Below are 15,121 nucleotides of genomic sequence, written 5' to 3' on the forward strand. Positions count from 1 at the left end.
CACGCGGGAGGGGACAACCTCCACTGCCATCGATGATCATCGACCGGACGCAACAATAGGAGCACACCAGGCCCTCTAGGCCCGGCCAAGCCCGAAAGGTGCTCATGAAGCTCCCGTCGTCGCGCTGCAGTAGAAGAACCACCGTCTCCGCAACCCCCCCCCCCCCCCCCCCGCACGAGCCGCACATCCGTCTGCCGAAGCCGGAGCAGGCGAGTCCGGGCCAGGCCCGCTCAGACCCAAATGGGGACCAAAAGGGCCCAGGTTGGACCCGGAGGGCGCTGCCGCCAGCCCGCAGCCAAGTGGCTGCCCTACCGCCTCCTGACCACCCAGAGCAGCACCACTCGAGGCAACGCGCCACCGCCGGAGCCACCGTGGACCGAGGGACACCGCCACCAGCCGCCACCACCCGAGCTAGGGTGCCACGCACGAGGAAGCACGAGATCGCCATGCAGGAAGGGCCCGGTGACGCACAACAACGGTGGCGGGAGGGGTTAGGAGGATGGGTGCTGGAGGGAGGGGAGAGGAGCCCCCGGTCGCCTCGCTCGGGGAGACGGCTGGGGGGCCGAGAGAGCAATACAGGAAATCTTTTCTAAACCAAGACCAAGATGTGTTAGACTAATGTAGTCCACAAATTCAGACATTGCAGCAGTTCGCAACCTCACTCTGCACCAAAACGTTTGCTGACATATTTATCTAGTAAATCGTGTTTAGGTGAACAGCAACAGGGTGGGTCCCCATTACTAGAATGCTCCGATGCAATGCAAAAAATTGTTCATTCACCAACGCATGCAACTTTGTTGCAATTCTTCATATATCGTCATCTGCTTAACAAGTCATAATTAAGCCTAGACCACGGCACCACGCTATACATGTTTTGTCTTTTTAGAAAAGGGGAGTACCACGGCCTCTGCATCACACTGTTTATTATACCTCCCCAGCAAATTGCTTTTTTGAAAAGGGGAGTATGATTGTGTGCATCAACGATCAATGATGTTTTTCCATCGTACTAGTCCTATATACTCCTACCTATGCATGCCTACAAAGTCTGAGTCCCCATCCACGGATTGAATCACTCTCACTCCCATCATTATCTTTAATATTCCATGTATAAATGTGGGCTTAACTAATTCGCTGACGATGACGAGCACATGCCACTGTAGAGATCCCATGGCTAGGCGGCCATGCCGCTTCACGAATGATGAATCTAGCTATGCTATAGTACGTACATTTAGTATTTGGCAATCATGCGTGTTTGCTGTTTTTTTCCCTTGGAGCTGTAGTACGTAGTACTACGTACGTGGTCACCTTCATCGACGACGACCCACGAAATATACTTATCACTCGCCTCCCATGCTTGCCACAATAGTCAAGCACACCACGTTGCAATGTGCACCTCGGAAATTTGACAACTCATTCACTTTACTCGTTTGTGTACGTACGTACGTACGTACGCGGTATAGTTTCTCTGGCTTTTAACTTTGGTGGTACGTACTACGTGTGAGGCAGTGAAAGCACGGTCGCTGCTAGCAAGCACGCCAGCTTGTCTCCTTCCGTGAGTAAAATCGACCGGACGGAGGCGTGGCCACCGTAGTAAGTAGAGCGAGTAGTGAATTCTACTTGTCCTGCACGAGACGAGCAATTGACCTGGAGATTAGCTTCGGCGATGTTTCCGCCGTCGAGCTAGATCCGCCGCCGTGAGATTCGATTTCTTCCAGGGTTTCGAGACGTGTAAAAAATTAAGTATGTATACGAGTGCACGTACGGATGGCACACCTGTATGGCAGGGGATTACACAGGTAGTCTCATGATCATGGAGTAATGAATACATACTGCAAATAGTAGTACTTGTGTTGACACAAATACTACTAATATACGAAGTACTACTAATGAATTGCAGTAGTGGTGCGTGCAGTAGAGCAGCACAGTGGAAGTTTGATGAAGCTGGCTCCAGCTGTGCCATTTAATCGTCGAGTGAGATGCCGCTTGCCTGTTTGATCATCCCTGTCAGATGTGGGAATGAATTGAGTAATCAAGCTTACTGTAGCTCCCAGGTCAACTCGTTCATCGGTTGATTATGCGTGCCTTGCCTGCGTACGTAGCGTACCGGCACACATGGGCGTGGCGCCCTGGCTGGATCTACACGCGGCGGCCGGCGAGGCAGAAACAGCAGGTGCATACTGCTGCATCAGGTTCTGCCGGACCCGGCGCCGGGTGCCCGCCGGCAGGCCGCGGGAGGGGAGGCTGCCTGGTTAACCGCGCCGCCTTCGTCTTGATGCCACGGCCAGCCGGGCTGTAACCTACCGCGCCGGATCTGGGAGCGCGGCACGTTCGCTGGCTCGTACGTGATCGTGCGCGCGCGCATCACGCGCCCGTCGCGTGCCGATGCCAGCTGCTCCGTCGTACTACGTGATCTCACTCTCGCCCAGTGCCAGCTGCTCCGCCGAGGGTCCAACGCGTCTGCTGGTTTTTGAATGCCAGTGTGATCACTGGAGCGGCGTCGCAAAGGACGGGCTCCATGGAACACGTTATTCAAAAAGAAATCGAGATATATTTAGAAGTTGCGAAAAATGTCTAGTTTTTTTAATAGATACATATGCATGTTCTTCAACTATGTATAAAGTTTCGTTAAGTAATTCAATTATTTGCAAGCTACACAACAACAACAAAATATCTGGCTTAAAAAGAACAAAGAAAAAGCCCATTATATTCTATATATTTGTTTTTTTTTGTGTACATCACATATGAAATTTTGTACTTCAATATTACAAATATCAAATACATGTCTATGTGTATACTGTTTTCAGATTTTTTGAGGTGCGGATTTTTTCTTTTGCTGAAAAACAATTAAAGAGCTCCATAGAGCTCGGTCGTTGCTTGCACTTTTCATTGTTTACCTCGCTAACCAACTGTTATGTTTCATTTGCTCCGTGTGCCTATCAAAAACTTGTGATCATGGACATGTCGAAGAATCAGGTTCGTTGAGATGGTCAGAGCTAGCCATAGCTCGTGTGCGCTACGTCTCGCTTACCGTGAGATGAAAGAAAGCGTCGCCTCAAGCAAGGTATAGATTGGTTTTAGAACATTCTACGTGTGTTTTTGTTTCCTTCTTTTTTGTTTTTTCACTTCTAGTTTTTTTGTCCCTTTTCAAATACACGTGGCTTTTTTTGAAAATACATGTTGAGCATTTTAAGCTGAACATTAATTAGATACATGCTGTACATTTTTAAACAAGCGTTTATCTGAATACATGTTGAACACTTGCAAAATGCACATTTAACATTTTCTAATACACAATGAACATTTTGAAACACGCATTTAAAATAAATTTAAAAATATGCAAATATTTGATAAGTAATATTTTTTTTCTAAATGACACCTATAATTTTTTTATATGTTACAAACATTTTTCTAAATGTGTGCAAAGGATTTTCTACATTTCCATTTTTACAAACAATAATGCTAGACTCATGAATAATTACAGGCAATTTACGAAGCTCCCTTCTAACTAATTTCTCAGCCCCCCCCCCCCCCCCCCCCCCCCACCCCCCCCTCCATTTTCAGGGGGTGCGGGCCTTTCTCCCCCAATCCTTAATTCTAAATGGTTCACCTCAGCCAGCCAATGGTCTTCAGACGTGCACGTGCGTAGCTTCACAATTTTTGATTACTTTGTTGTTGTCTGTTGCCATCGTTGCCATTTCGTTGGGTGCGAAATTAGTATGGCGGATTTGTCTTTGGTGAATTTGCTCGGATCTGTTTGTCGTTCATCTTTGTTCGTGTGTCTTCAGGTTGGAATATTTTGATCTACACTCTTCATCTGCGGCGGTTGTTGTTCTGGTGCGTTGGTTCTATGGGACCTTAGCACGGTGACTTCTCGACTGTCTACTACAACAAGGTTTGTCCGGCTCCGACGAGGGAGGGGTGATGACAGCGGCACGCCTTCGGCTCATTTCAGTGCATGTAGTCGACGTTAGGTGGTCTACAGATAGATGTAATTTTTATTATTTTTAGTGTTCGTTGTACTACCATGATTGAAGATGAATAGATTGAAAGTTTTTCTCGCAAAAAAAAAACTACCAAGGGAGGTGTTTTTTGTACTGAAGGTTGGACTAGCATTCCACTTCACGCCCTTTTGGCTCGCGCACTAACCAGTGGTCATTCTATCAGTTGGTAATACCTAATGAGAAAATTGGTTTTTTTCATGTAGTTTTTCCTTTTCCCTTTTTGCTCTAGACTATTTTCAATTTATTTATTTATTCATACCTTTTTATATCTCATTGTATTGATGCTCACTTTCCTATTTATAATTTTCTATAAACAATTCATGGGGTGTTTCTTAATTGTTTCAATTTGTTTTTTATAGTTTATTGTTATATTAATCACTTTGATTTTGTTCTAGTGATAAAACATTTTGTAGAGTACACAGGGATAGTAACCTACTTCCCATTTGATTGTTGAGTTATCCTCTCAATTTATTTAGGCAATATTTTAATGTCTCATTTTGTAGAGCGCTGCAGGCGCCCGTTAACGATCCGGGGCCTGCAGCGCTGCTAGCATGGGCCGGCCCACTAGCGTGCTGCCTCAAGTTTTTTTTATTTTTTTTACAAAAATAAAAATATGAAATAAGGTTTACATATTTAAAGAAAAAAAGTTCATCCAACTTAGCAAAAGTTCATTAAATTTTAAAAAAGTTCATGGAACTGAAAAAACAATTCATCCATTTTCAAGAAAAATGTTTATTAAATTTTGAAAAAGTTCATCAATACTCAAAAAAGTTCATCAATCTCAAAAAAGTTCACAGAATTTTCAAAAGAAAAATCATCCACGGCACTTAGATGGGCCGGCCCATTTACGGACGCCACAGGCGCCAGTTAACAAAATGCACGTTAACTGGCGCCTGTGGCGCCAAATAGGAAATGCCCTTGGGAATGGCTTGCAACGAAGAAAAAAAAGATCAGCGACTGCTTGTGGCGGAAAAGAAAGATTGTTGGCGCCACAGCGACGAAAGGACATTGTGGGTTCTCCCCCTCGAGGTTTGTGGTTGAGAAAAGGATCGGATGAGCGGAGAATAAAGGGGGAGCAAGTTCTTTTTTCTAGAAATCTAACACGTAATGTAACAAACCAAACGGATCGCTAGTGTGTGCTTTCCATTGTTAGGGCATCTTCTACACCGACTCTCAAATCGTCTGCATCCGTCGGGCCACGCAAGTCATTCAACATGGGCATATATCGGTCCGCCGAGAGGTTCAGACGTATTTTCTCTCGCAAACTGAAACTAAACTTGTGGGGGGGGGGGGGGGGAGGGGGAGATATGCCCTATAGGCAATCATGTATGATGATATTTTCTATGTGTTTCTGAATAATGATAGTCCTTGGACGTTATCAATGATGTGTATCAACAGTACAGGACTTGTTTGTGGGACTATGCATTGCATGATGACTGTCATAAAAGCTCCCTAGTCGAAAGGGATGTGCGAACGCGCAGACGACTAGACTAGCATATGACACGTTGGATGGCTGTCTCATTGTTCATGGAGCATTGCATGCTAACTGGATAATATGGACTCGGAAGGATCTGATCGGATTCGATTTAGTCAGATCCGAGTCGGACAGACCCGACTATGAGACGCGGCGAATAGGTCATCTGTGAGTCTCTAGTACAACATACGTTCTACTCCCTCCGCTCCGAATTACTTGTCGCAAAGATGGGTGTATCTAGATGTATTTTAGTTCTAGATACATCCATTTCCGCGACGAGTAATTTGGAACGGAGGGAGTATGTCCTAAGACCTGAGTTGGCGCATGTACTCGGGATGGTGAAAGACCTGCTTTGGGCCAACCAAACACTACTTCATGACTTGGTAGTTACAAAGGTAGGTTTCGTGCTTGTCCAAACCCATGTTGCGAGACATGGTTGAACAAGATGGGATATGCCCCTCTGACCAGGTGAGATATACTCTGGGCCCCTCGTGTGATCCGACCACGAGAAGCATGACCATGCGACAAGGATTATGAGATAATTCGGTTTGTGATCGGCATCACTGGAACGAGAAAGAGGCCAGGATGCAACAAGAATGACAATGTCCCCTTGATCCTGAGAACATATATCATGTGGCAAAGGGAACATAAGTGTGATGTACATGTTCGCCTAACCAACTTCATCAGACACTTGGAGTCGGCATGCTTTGCTAGAGACCGCTACCGGCTAGCTGAGCCGGATGTGATCTGACTCGCGACCAAGTGAACGAGAACCTAAGGGGTCGGGCACTTAAGGAAAGGGACATGTGAGGCCGAATTCGACTCCATGAGTCAAATGTGATCCTTACTCGGACTCGGATCCAGAGCGAACAGACTTTGGGCTTTAGGATCCGTGTGAGGCCCAAGTGTTGAGCCGGCGACAGATACTTATATAAAGTGGAGGTGCGACACACTCATTTGGTTGATCGCTTCGACGTCGTCACTAGGTTTTGCATGTGTTGCGAATAGGCACCTCCATTCGCCGCGGACTATGTGACCGGACCTAGCAGTCCGCTGCACGATGTTCCTCTTGCACGCGCAGATACCTTTAGGGGCGGTTCACTTGCGCTGCTCCGACGAACCAGTATGTGGGATCTCACAACCGGATGTTCAAGGGAGAAGGAGGAGACGATCCACGTGGACACGCTGCCTCAACTCTACTTCTGCTGCACGACACTGTGCATCTAGTGGTAATGATTTATGATCCATTCCTGTAGTATGTTCCCGATTGTTTTACGCGTAAAAATATTTATTTTGTAGTCAATGCACCTAACGTAGAACCCAACAGGGGGGAGGTGTCGCGGGAGTCCGGACACGCGAAATATCGCTCTCTGACCCCCCCCCCCCCCCCCGGTCCAACTAAAAAGAAGGTAGAGTCCACACTTTTGTAGCAACCTGCATATTCGCGTCAAAATCCCTCACTTTTTTTGTCCATCCCCTGCCGCTCTCCATCCAATTCTCGCTCTTTTCTCCCAACCTCTCCTTTCTTCCGCCGCTGACGCATAGAACCATCGAAGATGAAGACGGTGAAGGTGCCGGAGGATCCAAACATCACGCTCGCCCAGAAAATCAGCTCGGCTACGCGCGTAAACTCGCTGCGTCAAAGCAAAGGCCGCAAAATAGGAGAAACTCAAGAGGCGGTTGGGTGGTGGCCGCGGTGGTCGTGGCGGACATCGCCATACTTGCCCTTTTTTGGTTGTGATCCGGCATGTGATCTGGCACTGATGTGATCCAATGTGCCGTGTGGATCGGACTAATTTAAATTTAAAATTGCACTTTACTGATGGACATATACATGTTAATTTTGGATGGCGGTCTTCTCCATCCGTGTCCCCGTGAACGGACATGGAAGAAATTTGCGGGTCGTTTCCCTTAGTTTGTGTATTTGTAACCGATGGCATATCCTGGACTGGACGGATGACCAATGCGACGAGATCATCATGCCACGTATCGATACGGGGAACCGCAAAATTCGCACAGCTCTCTGTACTTGTGTGCTATGTCTTCCCGTTCAAGTTTCGTACTAGTGCATGTGCAACACACCGGCTACACAGGAGAAGAGAATCTCAGGAGTGCTCCCACAAGCTCATGCCGCCATCCTGGTCGTCGTCCACCGCCGTCGCCGCGCCCAGCCTCGGCGGGCTCATCATCAGCCCCTCCGCCATGCTCGCCAGCAGCCGCGGCATCTCGAAGACGTCATCCTCGTCCACGACGCGGCCCTGTTCACCCGCACCGCAGCTCCCGGAGCTGCCGCCGGCGTCGACAACCATTGCCGCAGCCGCGGCCGCGGCCGCCCGTATGTCGTCCGGCGCGCACGAGACCGGCGCGGGCCGCGTCAGCGCCTCGCCGGGGAAGTTGAGCGCGGGGCCGGCGGCCTGGGCGCCCCGCAGCGCCAATGCGGCGACGTCGTACGCGGCGGCGGCCATCTCGGGCGTCCGGTACGTGCCCAGCCAGATCCTGCTGGCCTTGCCCGGCTCCCGGATCTCCGACACCCACTTGCCGCCCCTGAACCGGATGCCCCGGTACACCGGGTGCCTCGTGTCCGCCCGCGCCCGCCTCCCCGTCAGCGCCACGCCCGCCTCCTCCCGCTCCTCCGCCATCCGCACACGACAATGGCAGTTGCAGGCCGTGATTGTGTGATGATACTCGGATCACGGCGAGGGTTTAAAAACAGAGTGGCCGGTGGTGCCAATGGCGGTGAGAAACAGGAAAGAATTTCAGGGACGCGTCTCTCCTGGTTGCTTCCTTTGCTAGGGATTAGCTGGGGAGCACAAAAGAGCATAAAGTTCAGATGATCTTTCTTGGCGGGTGGTCGAATGGCGAGCCGCCACGTCGGGGCCGTCCTAGGTTGTTAAGAATGTCATTAGTGCGTCGCCTTTACAGGTCTGTTAAGAATATCCGGTGAGCACACGTGTTGATCTGTCAGTGTCACTCCGGTTGACTGGGGATAGTTTAGTGGGTCAGAGGATCACTGTCAGGTTGACTCGTTCTACCGGAGCCCCGACCGACGACAGTACCATGCATGATCATAATCCACCACAGGGAAGATGGAAGGGATGAAGGGGCAGAGGTTATTAAAATAGCAAAAAATTCAAAAAAAATTCTAATTTTCTTGTGGTGCAAAATGGTCATGTGCGTGATGTCCTTGCAAAATTTGATGAAGTTCGGACATTCAAGAAGCTCGTGACAAAAAAAGACAAAGTTTAGGCATGTGAGAAAGTTTAGGCTTCTTGGATCTGATAGCCAGGGAATGGGCTAAGGGTGCAGGAGGTAGGATTGCGGTCGAGCGTTGGCAGAATAAGTTGAGACACTTGAGAAGTTTTTTGCGTGGGTGGGCTAAGAATCTTAGTGGGGTGTATAAGGTTGAAAAGGAGAGGCTCCTTACACTTATTCAATCCCTGGACCTCAAAGCCGAGTCCACGATTCTTCCTACCACGGAGCTTCATGCAAAGCTTGAGGCGGAGATGAGATTGAAAGAGCTTCTCCGTGAGGAGGAATTGAAGTGGGCTTTACGGGCTAAGGTTCGCAAAGTCGTTCAGGAGGACGCAAATACTCAATTCTTTCACATGATCACTAATGGCAATCATAGAAAGAAGAGAATCTTCCAGCTTGAACAAGATGAAGGGACGATTCTAGGACAAGAAAACCTAAAACTCTACATTACCGAATACTATAAACAGTTGTTCGGACCTCCGGAGGATAGTTGTGTATCCCTGGATGATTCTAGGATTGAGGATGTGTCTCAACTTGCTGCTGATGAGAATGACATTTTCACCGCCCCATTTACGGAGAAGGAGGTGTTTGATGCTATTTCCCTGATGAAAAATAATAAAGCTCCTGGGCCGGATGGTTTTCCGGCGGAGTTTTATAAAAAATGCTGGCACATTATTAAGGGGGGTTTGTTACCGATGTTCCATGATTTATTCTCGGGACAGCTTCAGCTATTTCACCTGAATTTTGGAACAATAACCCTGCTTCCTAAGAAAACGGAGGCTATGAGGATTGAGCAGTTCAGGCCGATTTGCCTCCTCAATGTTAGTTTCAAAATTTTCACCAAGGTTGGGACTAATAGGCTCACGCAGATTGCGCATTCTGTGGTGCAGCATTCCCAAACTGCTTTCATGCCGGACAGAAACATCCTAGAATGGGTTGTGGTCCTTCATGAAACGCTCCACGAAATTCACTCAAAAAAACTAGATGGAGTCGTTTTTAAGGTGGATTTCGAAAAAGCGTACGATAAAGTCAAATGGCATTTCCTTCAACAGGCATTGCGTATGAAAGGTTTTGATGAAACCTGACGACATCAGGTCGAGTCGTTTACGTAAAAAGGGAGGGTTGGAACTAAGGTAAATGACGACATAGGTCATTATTTCCAGACACATAAGGGCCTGAGACAAGGAGATCCGATGTCCCCTATTATGTTCAACATTGTAGTTGATATGTTGGCAACTTTGATAGGAAGGGCTAAGGAGGCTGGACAGGTGGGTGGACTAGTACCTCGTCTTGTTGATGGTGGTGTGTCTATCTTACAATACGCTGATTATACGATCATCTTTATGGAGCATGACTTGGAAAAAGCAAGAAATATAAAGCTGGTGTTATGCTTATTTGAACAATTGACCAGGTTAAAGACTAATTTTCACAAAAGCGAATTGTTCTGTTTTGGTAGAGCCAATGACGAACAAGAGGCTTATAGGCAATTGTTTGGGTGTGATTTGGGGACTACCTTTTACATACCTAGGAATACCAATCCACCATCGTAAGCTGACAAACAGAGAATGGAAGTGTATCGAGGACCGCTTTGAAAAGAAACTGAGTTGCTGGAAGGGTAAGCTCATGTCATACGGAGGTCGGTTAATTCTGATAAATTCGGTCCTCACGAGTATGCCTATGTTTCTCTTGTCGTTCTTCGAAGTCCCAGTTGGAGTAAGGAAAAGACTGGACTTTTATCGATCTCGCTTCTTTTGGCAGAGCGATGAACTCAAAAGAAAATACAGACTCGCCAAGTGGGATATTATATGTCGACCGAAAGACCAAGGGGGTCTTGGCATTGAGAACCTTGAGCTCAAGAACAGATGTCTTCTCAGCAAGTGGTTGTCGAAGTTATCCATCGAGACCGATGCCACTTGGGCGCAGATTCTCCGTAGCAAGTATCTTCACTCCAAAACTTTGTCCCAGGTGATTGCGAGGCCGACTGACTCACCTTTTTGGAAAGGTCTTATGAGAGTCAAAGTAGCCATCTTTAATAGGACAAAGTTTGTTATCGGTAACGGAACTACCACACGATTCTGGGAGGATACTTGACTAGGAGAGACCCCCTTTGCGATTCAATATCCGTCTCTTTATGGTATTGTTCAACGACGTGATGTCTTCGTTGCAATGGTACTACAATCTATTCCCCTTAATATTCAGTTTAGAAGAATGCTAGCTGGCAATCACTGGGAACAGTGGCTTCATCTAGTGAGCAGACTGATGGAGGTTCAGCTGTCTCAACAGCCCGATAAATTACGCTGGAAGCTTACTAGGTCTGGAGAGTTTACAGTTAAATCAATGTATATTGATGTTATCAACTCAAGCTCTATTCCTAGATACAAACATGTTTGGAATGTCAAAGTGCCTTTGAAAATTAAAGTGTTTATGTGGTTTTTACATAAACAAGTAATATTAACCAAAGATAACTTGGCAAAGCCTAATTGGATAGGACCTACTAGGTGTAGTTTCTGTGATCGGGAAGAAACTATCAAACACTTTTTTCTTGATTTCCCGTTGGCCAAAGTTTTATGGCGTACGGTCCACATTGCATTTAATATTACTCCTCCGAGTTCTGTCGGCACGTTATTTGGAACGTGGCTTAACGGAATAGAGTCCGAACTAGCGAGACATATTCGAGTAGGAGTATGTGCTTTATTGTGGGCAGTCTGGAACTGCAGAAATGATTTGGTTTTTAACAGAACAACAAATATTCATTTTTTGCAGGTTATCTTCCGAGCCACTATGTTGATCCGTATGTGTTCGCTACTCACTCCAACGGAGGCCAGGGAGCATTTGGTTACTGGATCTATCCGCTGGGAGATGGTAGCATGGGATATATTCAACCGGTTTGGATGACGGTCAAGTAATAGGATAGGCAATTAGTTTTGTTGGAGAACGTTGCAGAAAACAAAAATTTTCCTACGGTTTCACCAAGATCCATCTAGGAGTTCATCTAGCAACGAGTAATCGGATTGCATCTACATACCTTTGTAGATCATGCGCGGAAGCGTTCAAAGAACGGGGATGAGGAAGGCGTACTCAACGTGATCCAAATCACCGGAGATCCTAGCGCCGAACGGACGGCACCTCCGCGTTCAACACACGTACGGTCAACGTAACGTCTCCTCCTTCTTGATCCAGCAAGGGGAAGGAGAGGTTGAGGAAGATGGCTCCAGCAGCAGCACGACGGCGTGGTGGTGATGGAGCTGCAGTACTCCGGCAGGGCTTCGCCAAGCACTATGGAGGAGGAGGAGGTGTTGGAGAGGGAGAGGGAGGCACCAAAGGCAAGGGTGAGAGGTCCTCCCTTCCCCCCACTATATATAGGGGGCCTAAGGGGGGGGGGGGCGCCGGCCCTAGGAGATGCAATCTCCTAGGGGGGCGGCGGCCAAGGGAGGAATCCCTCCTCCCTAAGGCACCTAGGAGGTGCCTTCCCCTTCTAGGACTCTTCCTTTAGGGTTTCCCCCACCCTAGGCGCATGGGCCCTAGGGGGAAGTGGCGCCCCAGCCCACTTTGGGCTGGATTCCTTCCCACTTCAGCCCATGGGGCCCTCCGGGATAGGTGGCCCCACCCGGTGGACCCCCGGGACCCTTCCAGTGGTCCCGGTACAATACCGGTGACCCCGAAACTTGTCCCGATGGCCGAAATAGCACTTCCTATATATAATTCTTTACCTCCGGACCATTCCGGAACTCCTCGTGACGTCCGGGATCTCATCCGGGACTCCGAAAAACATTCGGGTTACTGCATATACATATCCCTGCAACCCTAGCGTCACCGAACCTTAAGTGTGTAGACCCTACGGGTTCGGGAGACATGTAGACATGACCAAGATCGCTCTCCGGTCAATAACCAACAGCGGGATCTGGATACCCATGTTAGATCCCACATGCTCCTCGATGATCTCATCGGATGAACCACGATGTCGAGGATTCAATCAATCCCGCATACAATTCCCTTCGTCAATCGGTATGTTACTTGCCCGAGATTCGATCGTCGGTATCCCAATACCTCGTTCAATCTCGTTACCGGCAAGTCACTTTACTTGTACCGTAATGCATGATCCCGTGACCAGACACTTGGTCACCTTGAGCTCATTATGATGATGCATTACCGAGTGGGCCCAGTGATACCTCTCCGTCATACGGAGTGACAAATCCCAGTCTTGATCCGTGTCAACCCAACAGACACTTTCGAAGATACCCGTAGTATACCTTTATAGTCACCCAGTTACGTTGTGACGTTTGGTACACCCAAAGCTGTCCTACGGTATCCGGGAGTTACATGATCTCATGGTCTAAGGAAAGGATACTTGACATTGGAAAACTCTAGCAAACGAACTATACGATCTTGTGCTATGTTTAGGATTGGGTCTTGTCCATCACATCATTCTCCTAATGATGTGATCTCGTTTATCAATGACATCCAATGCCCATAGTCAGGAAACCATGACTATCTATTGATCAACGAGCTAGTCAACTAGAGGCTTACTAGGGACATGTTGGTGTCTATTATTCACACATGTATTACGATTTCTGGATAACACAATTATAGCATGAATAAAGACAATTATCATGAACAAGGAAATATAATAATAATCCTTTTATTATTGCCTCTAGGGCATATTTCCAACAGTGTCCCACTTGCACTAGAGTCAATAATCTAGTTACATTGTGATGAATCGAACACCCATGGAATTCCGGTGTTGATCATGTTTTGCTCTAGGGAGAGGTTTAGTCAACGGATCTGCTACATTCAGGTCCGTATGTACTTTACAAATATCTATGTCTCCATCTTGAACATTTTCACGAATGGAGTTGAAGCGACGCTTGATGTGCCTGGTCTTCTAGTGAAATCTGGGCTCCTTGGCAAGTGCAATAGCTCCAGTGTTGTCACAGAAGAGTTTGATTGGCCCCGACGCATTGGGTATGACTCCTAGGTCGGTGATGAACTCCTTCACCCAAATTGCTTCATGCGCTGCCTCTGAGGCTGCCATGTATTCCGCTTCACATGTAGATCCCGCCACGACGCTCTGCTTGCAACTGCACCAGCTTACTGCCCCACCATTCAAAATATACACGTATCCGGTTTGTGACTTTGAGTCATCCAGATCTGTGTCGAAGCTAGCGTCGACGTAACCTTTTACGACGAGCTCTTCGTCACCTCCATAAACGAGAAACATTTCCTTAGTCCTTTTCAGGTACTTCAGGATATTCTTGACCGCTGTCCAGTGTTCCTTGCCGGGATTACTTTGGTACCTTCCTACCAAACTTACGGCAAGGTTTACATCAGGTCTGGTACACATCATGGCATACATAATAGAACCTATGGCTGAGGCATAGGGGATGACACTCATCTCTTCTATATCTTCTGCCGTGGTCGGACATTGAGCTGAGCTCAATTTCACACCTTGCAACACAGGCAAGAACCCCTTCTTAGACTGGTCCATATTGAACTTCTTCAATATCTTATCAAGGTATGTGCTTCGTGAAAGACCTATGAGGCATCTTGATCTATCTCTATAGATCTTGATGCCTAATATATAAGCAGCTTCTCCAAGGTCCTTCATTGAAAAACTCTTATTCAAGTAGGCCTTAATGCTGTCCAAGAGTTCTATATCATTTCCCATCAAAAGTATGTCATCCACATATAATATGAGAAATGCTACAGAGCTCCCACTCACTTTCTTGTAAACGCAGGCTTCTCCATAAGTCTGCGTAAACCCAAACGCTTTGATCATCTCATCAAAGCGAATGTTCCAACTCCGAGATGCTTGCACCAGCCCATAAATCGAGCGTTGGAGCTTGCACACCTTGTTAGCATTCTTAGGATCGACAAAACCTTCTGGCTGCATCATATACAATTCTTCCTTAAGGAAACCATTAAGGAATGCCGTTTTGACGTCCATTTGCCATATCTCATAATCATAGAATGCGGCAATTGCTAACATGATTCGGACGGACTTCAGCTTCGCTACCGGTGAGAAAGTCTCATCGTAGTCAACACCTTGAACTTGTCGATAACCCTTAGCGACAAGCCGAGCTTTATAGATGGTCACATTACCATCCGCGTCTGTCTTCTTCTTAAAGATCCATTTATTTTCTATGGCTCGCCGCTCAACGGGCAAGTTAGTCAAAGTCCATACTTCGTTTTCATACATGGATCCTATCTCGAATTTCATGGCTTCTAGCCATTTGTCGGAATCCGGGCCCGCCATCGCTTCCTCATAGTTCGAAGGTTCACCGTTGTCTAACAACATGATTTCCAAGACAGGGTTGCCGTACCACTCTGGTGCGGAACGTGTCCTTGTGGACCTTCGAATTTTAGTAGCAACTTGATCTGAAGTTTCATGATCATC

General features: G+C 47.3%; 1 protein-coding gene across 1 annotated transcript; it reads right to left on the minus strand.

Moving 5' to 3' along the window:
• Nucleotides 1-7,258: 7,258 nt before the first annotated feature.
• LOC125506406 (ethylene-responsive transcription factor ERF025-like) lies at nt 7,259-8,570 on the minus strand. Its single transcript, XM_048671224.2, has one exon. It carries the CDS (start codon nt 8,112-8,114, stop codon nt 7,581-7,583), a length of 534 nt encoding a protein of 177 aa, XP_048527181.1. The 5' UTR covers nt 8,115-8,570; the 3' UTR covers nt 7,259-7,580.
• Between the last annotated feature and the right edge of the window lie 6,551 nt (nt 8,571-15,121).

The sequence above is a fragment of the Triticum urartu genome, chromosome 5A (genome assembly GCF_056163025.1).
Source record: "Triticum urartu cultivar PI428250 chromosome 5A, HENAU_Tu73, whole genome shotgun sequence".
Classification (NCBI taxonomy): domain Eukaryota; kingdom Viridiplantae; phylum Streptophyta; class Magnoliopsida; order Poales; family Poaceae; genus Triticum; species Triticum urartu.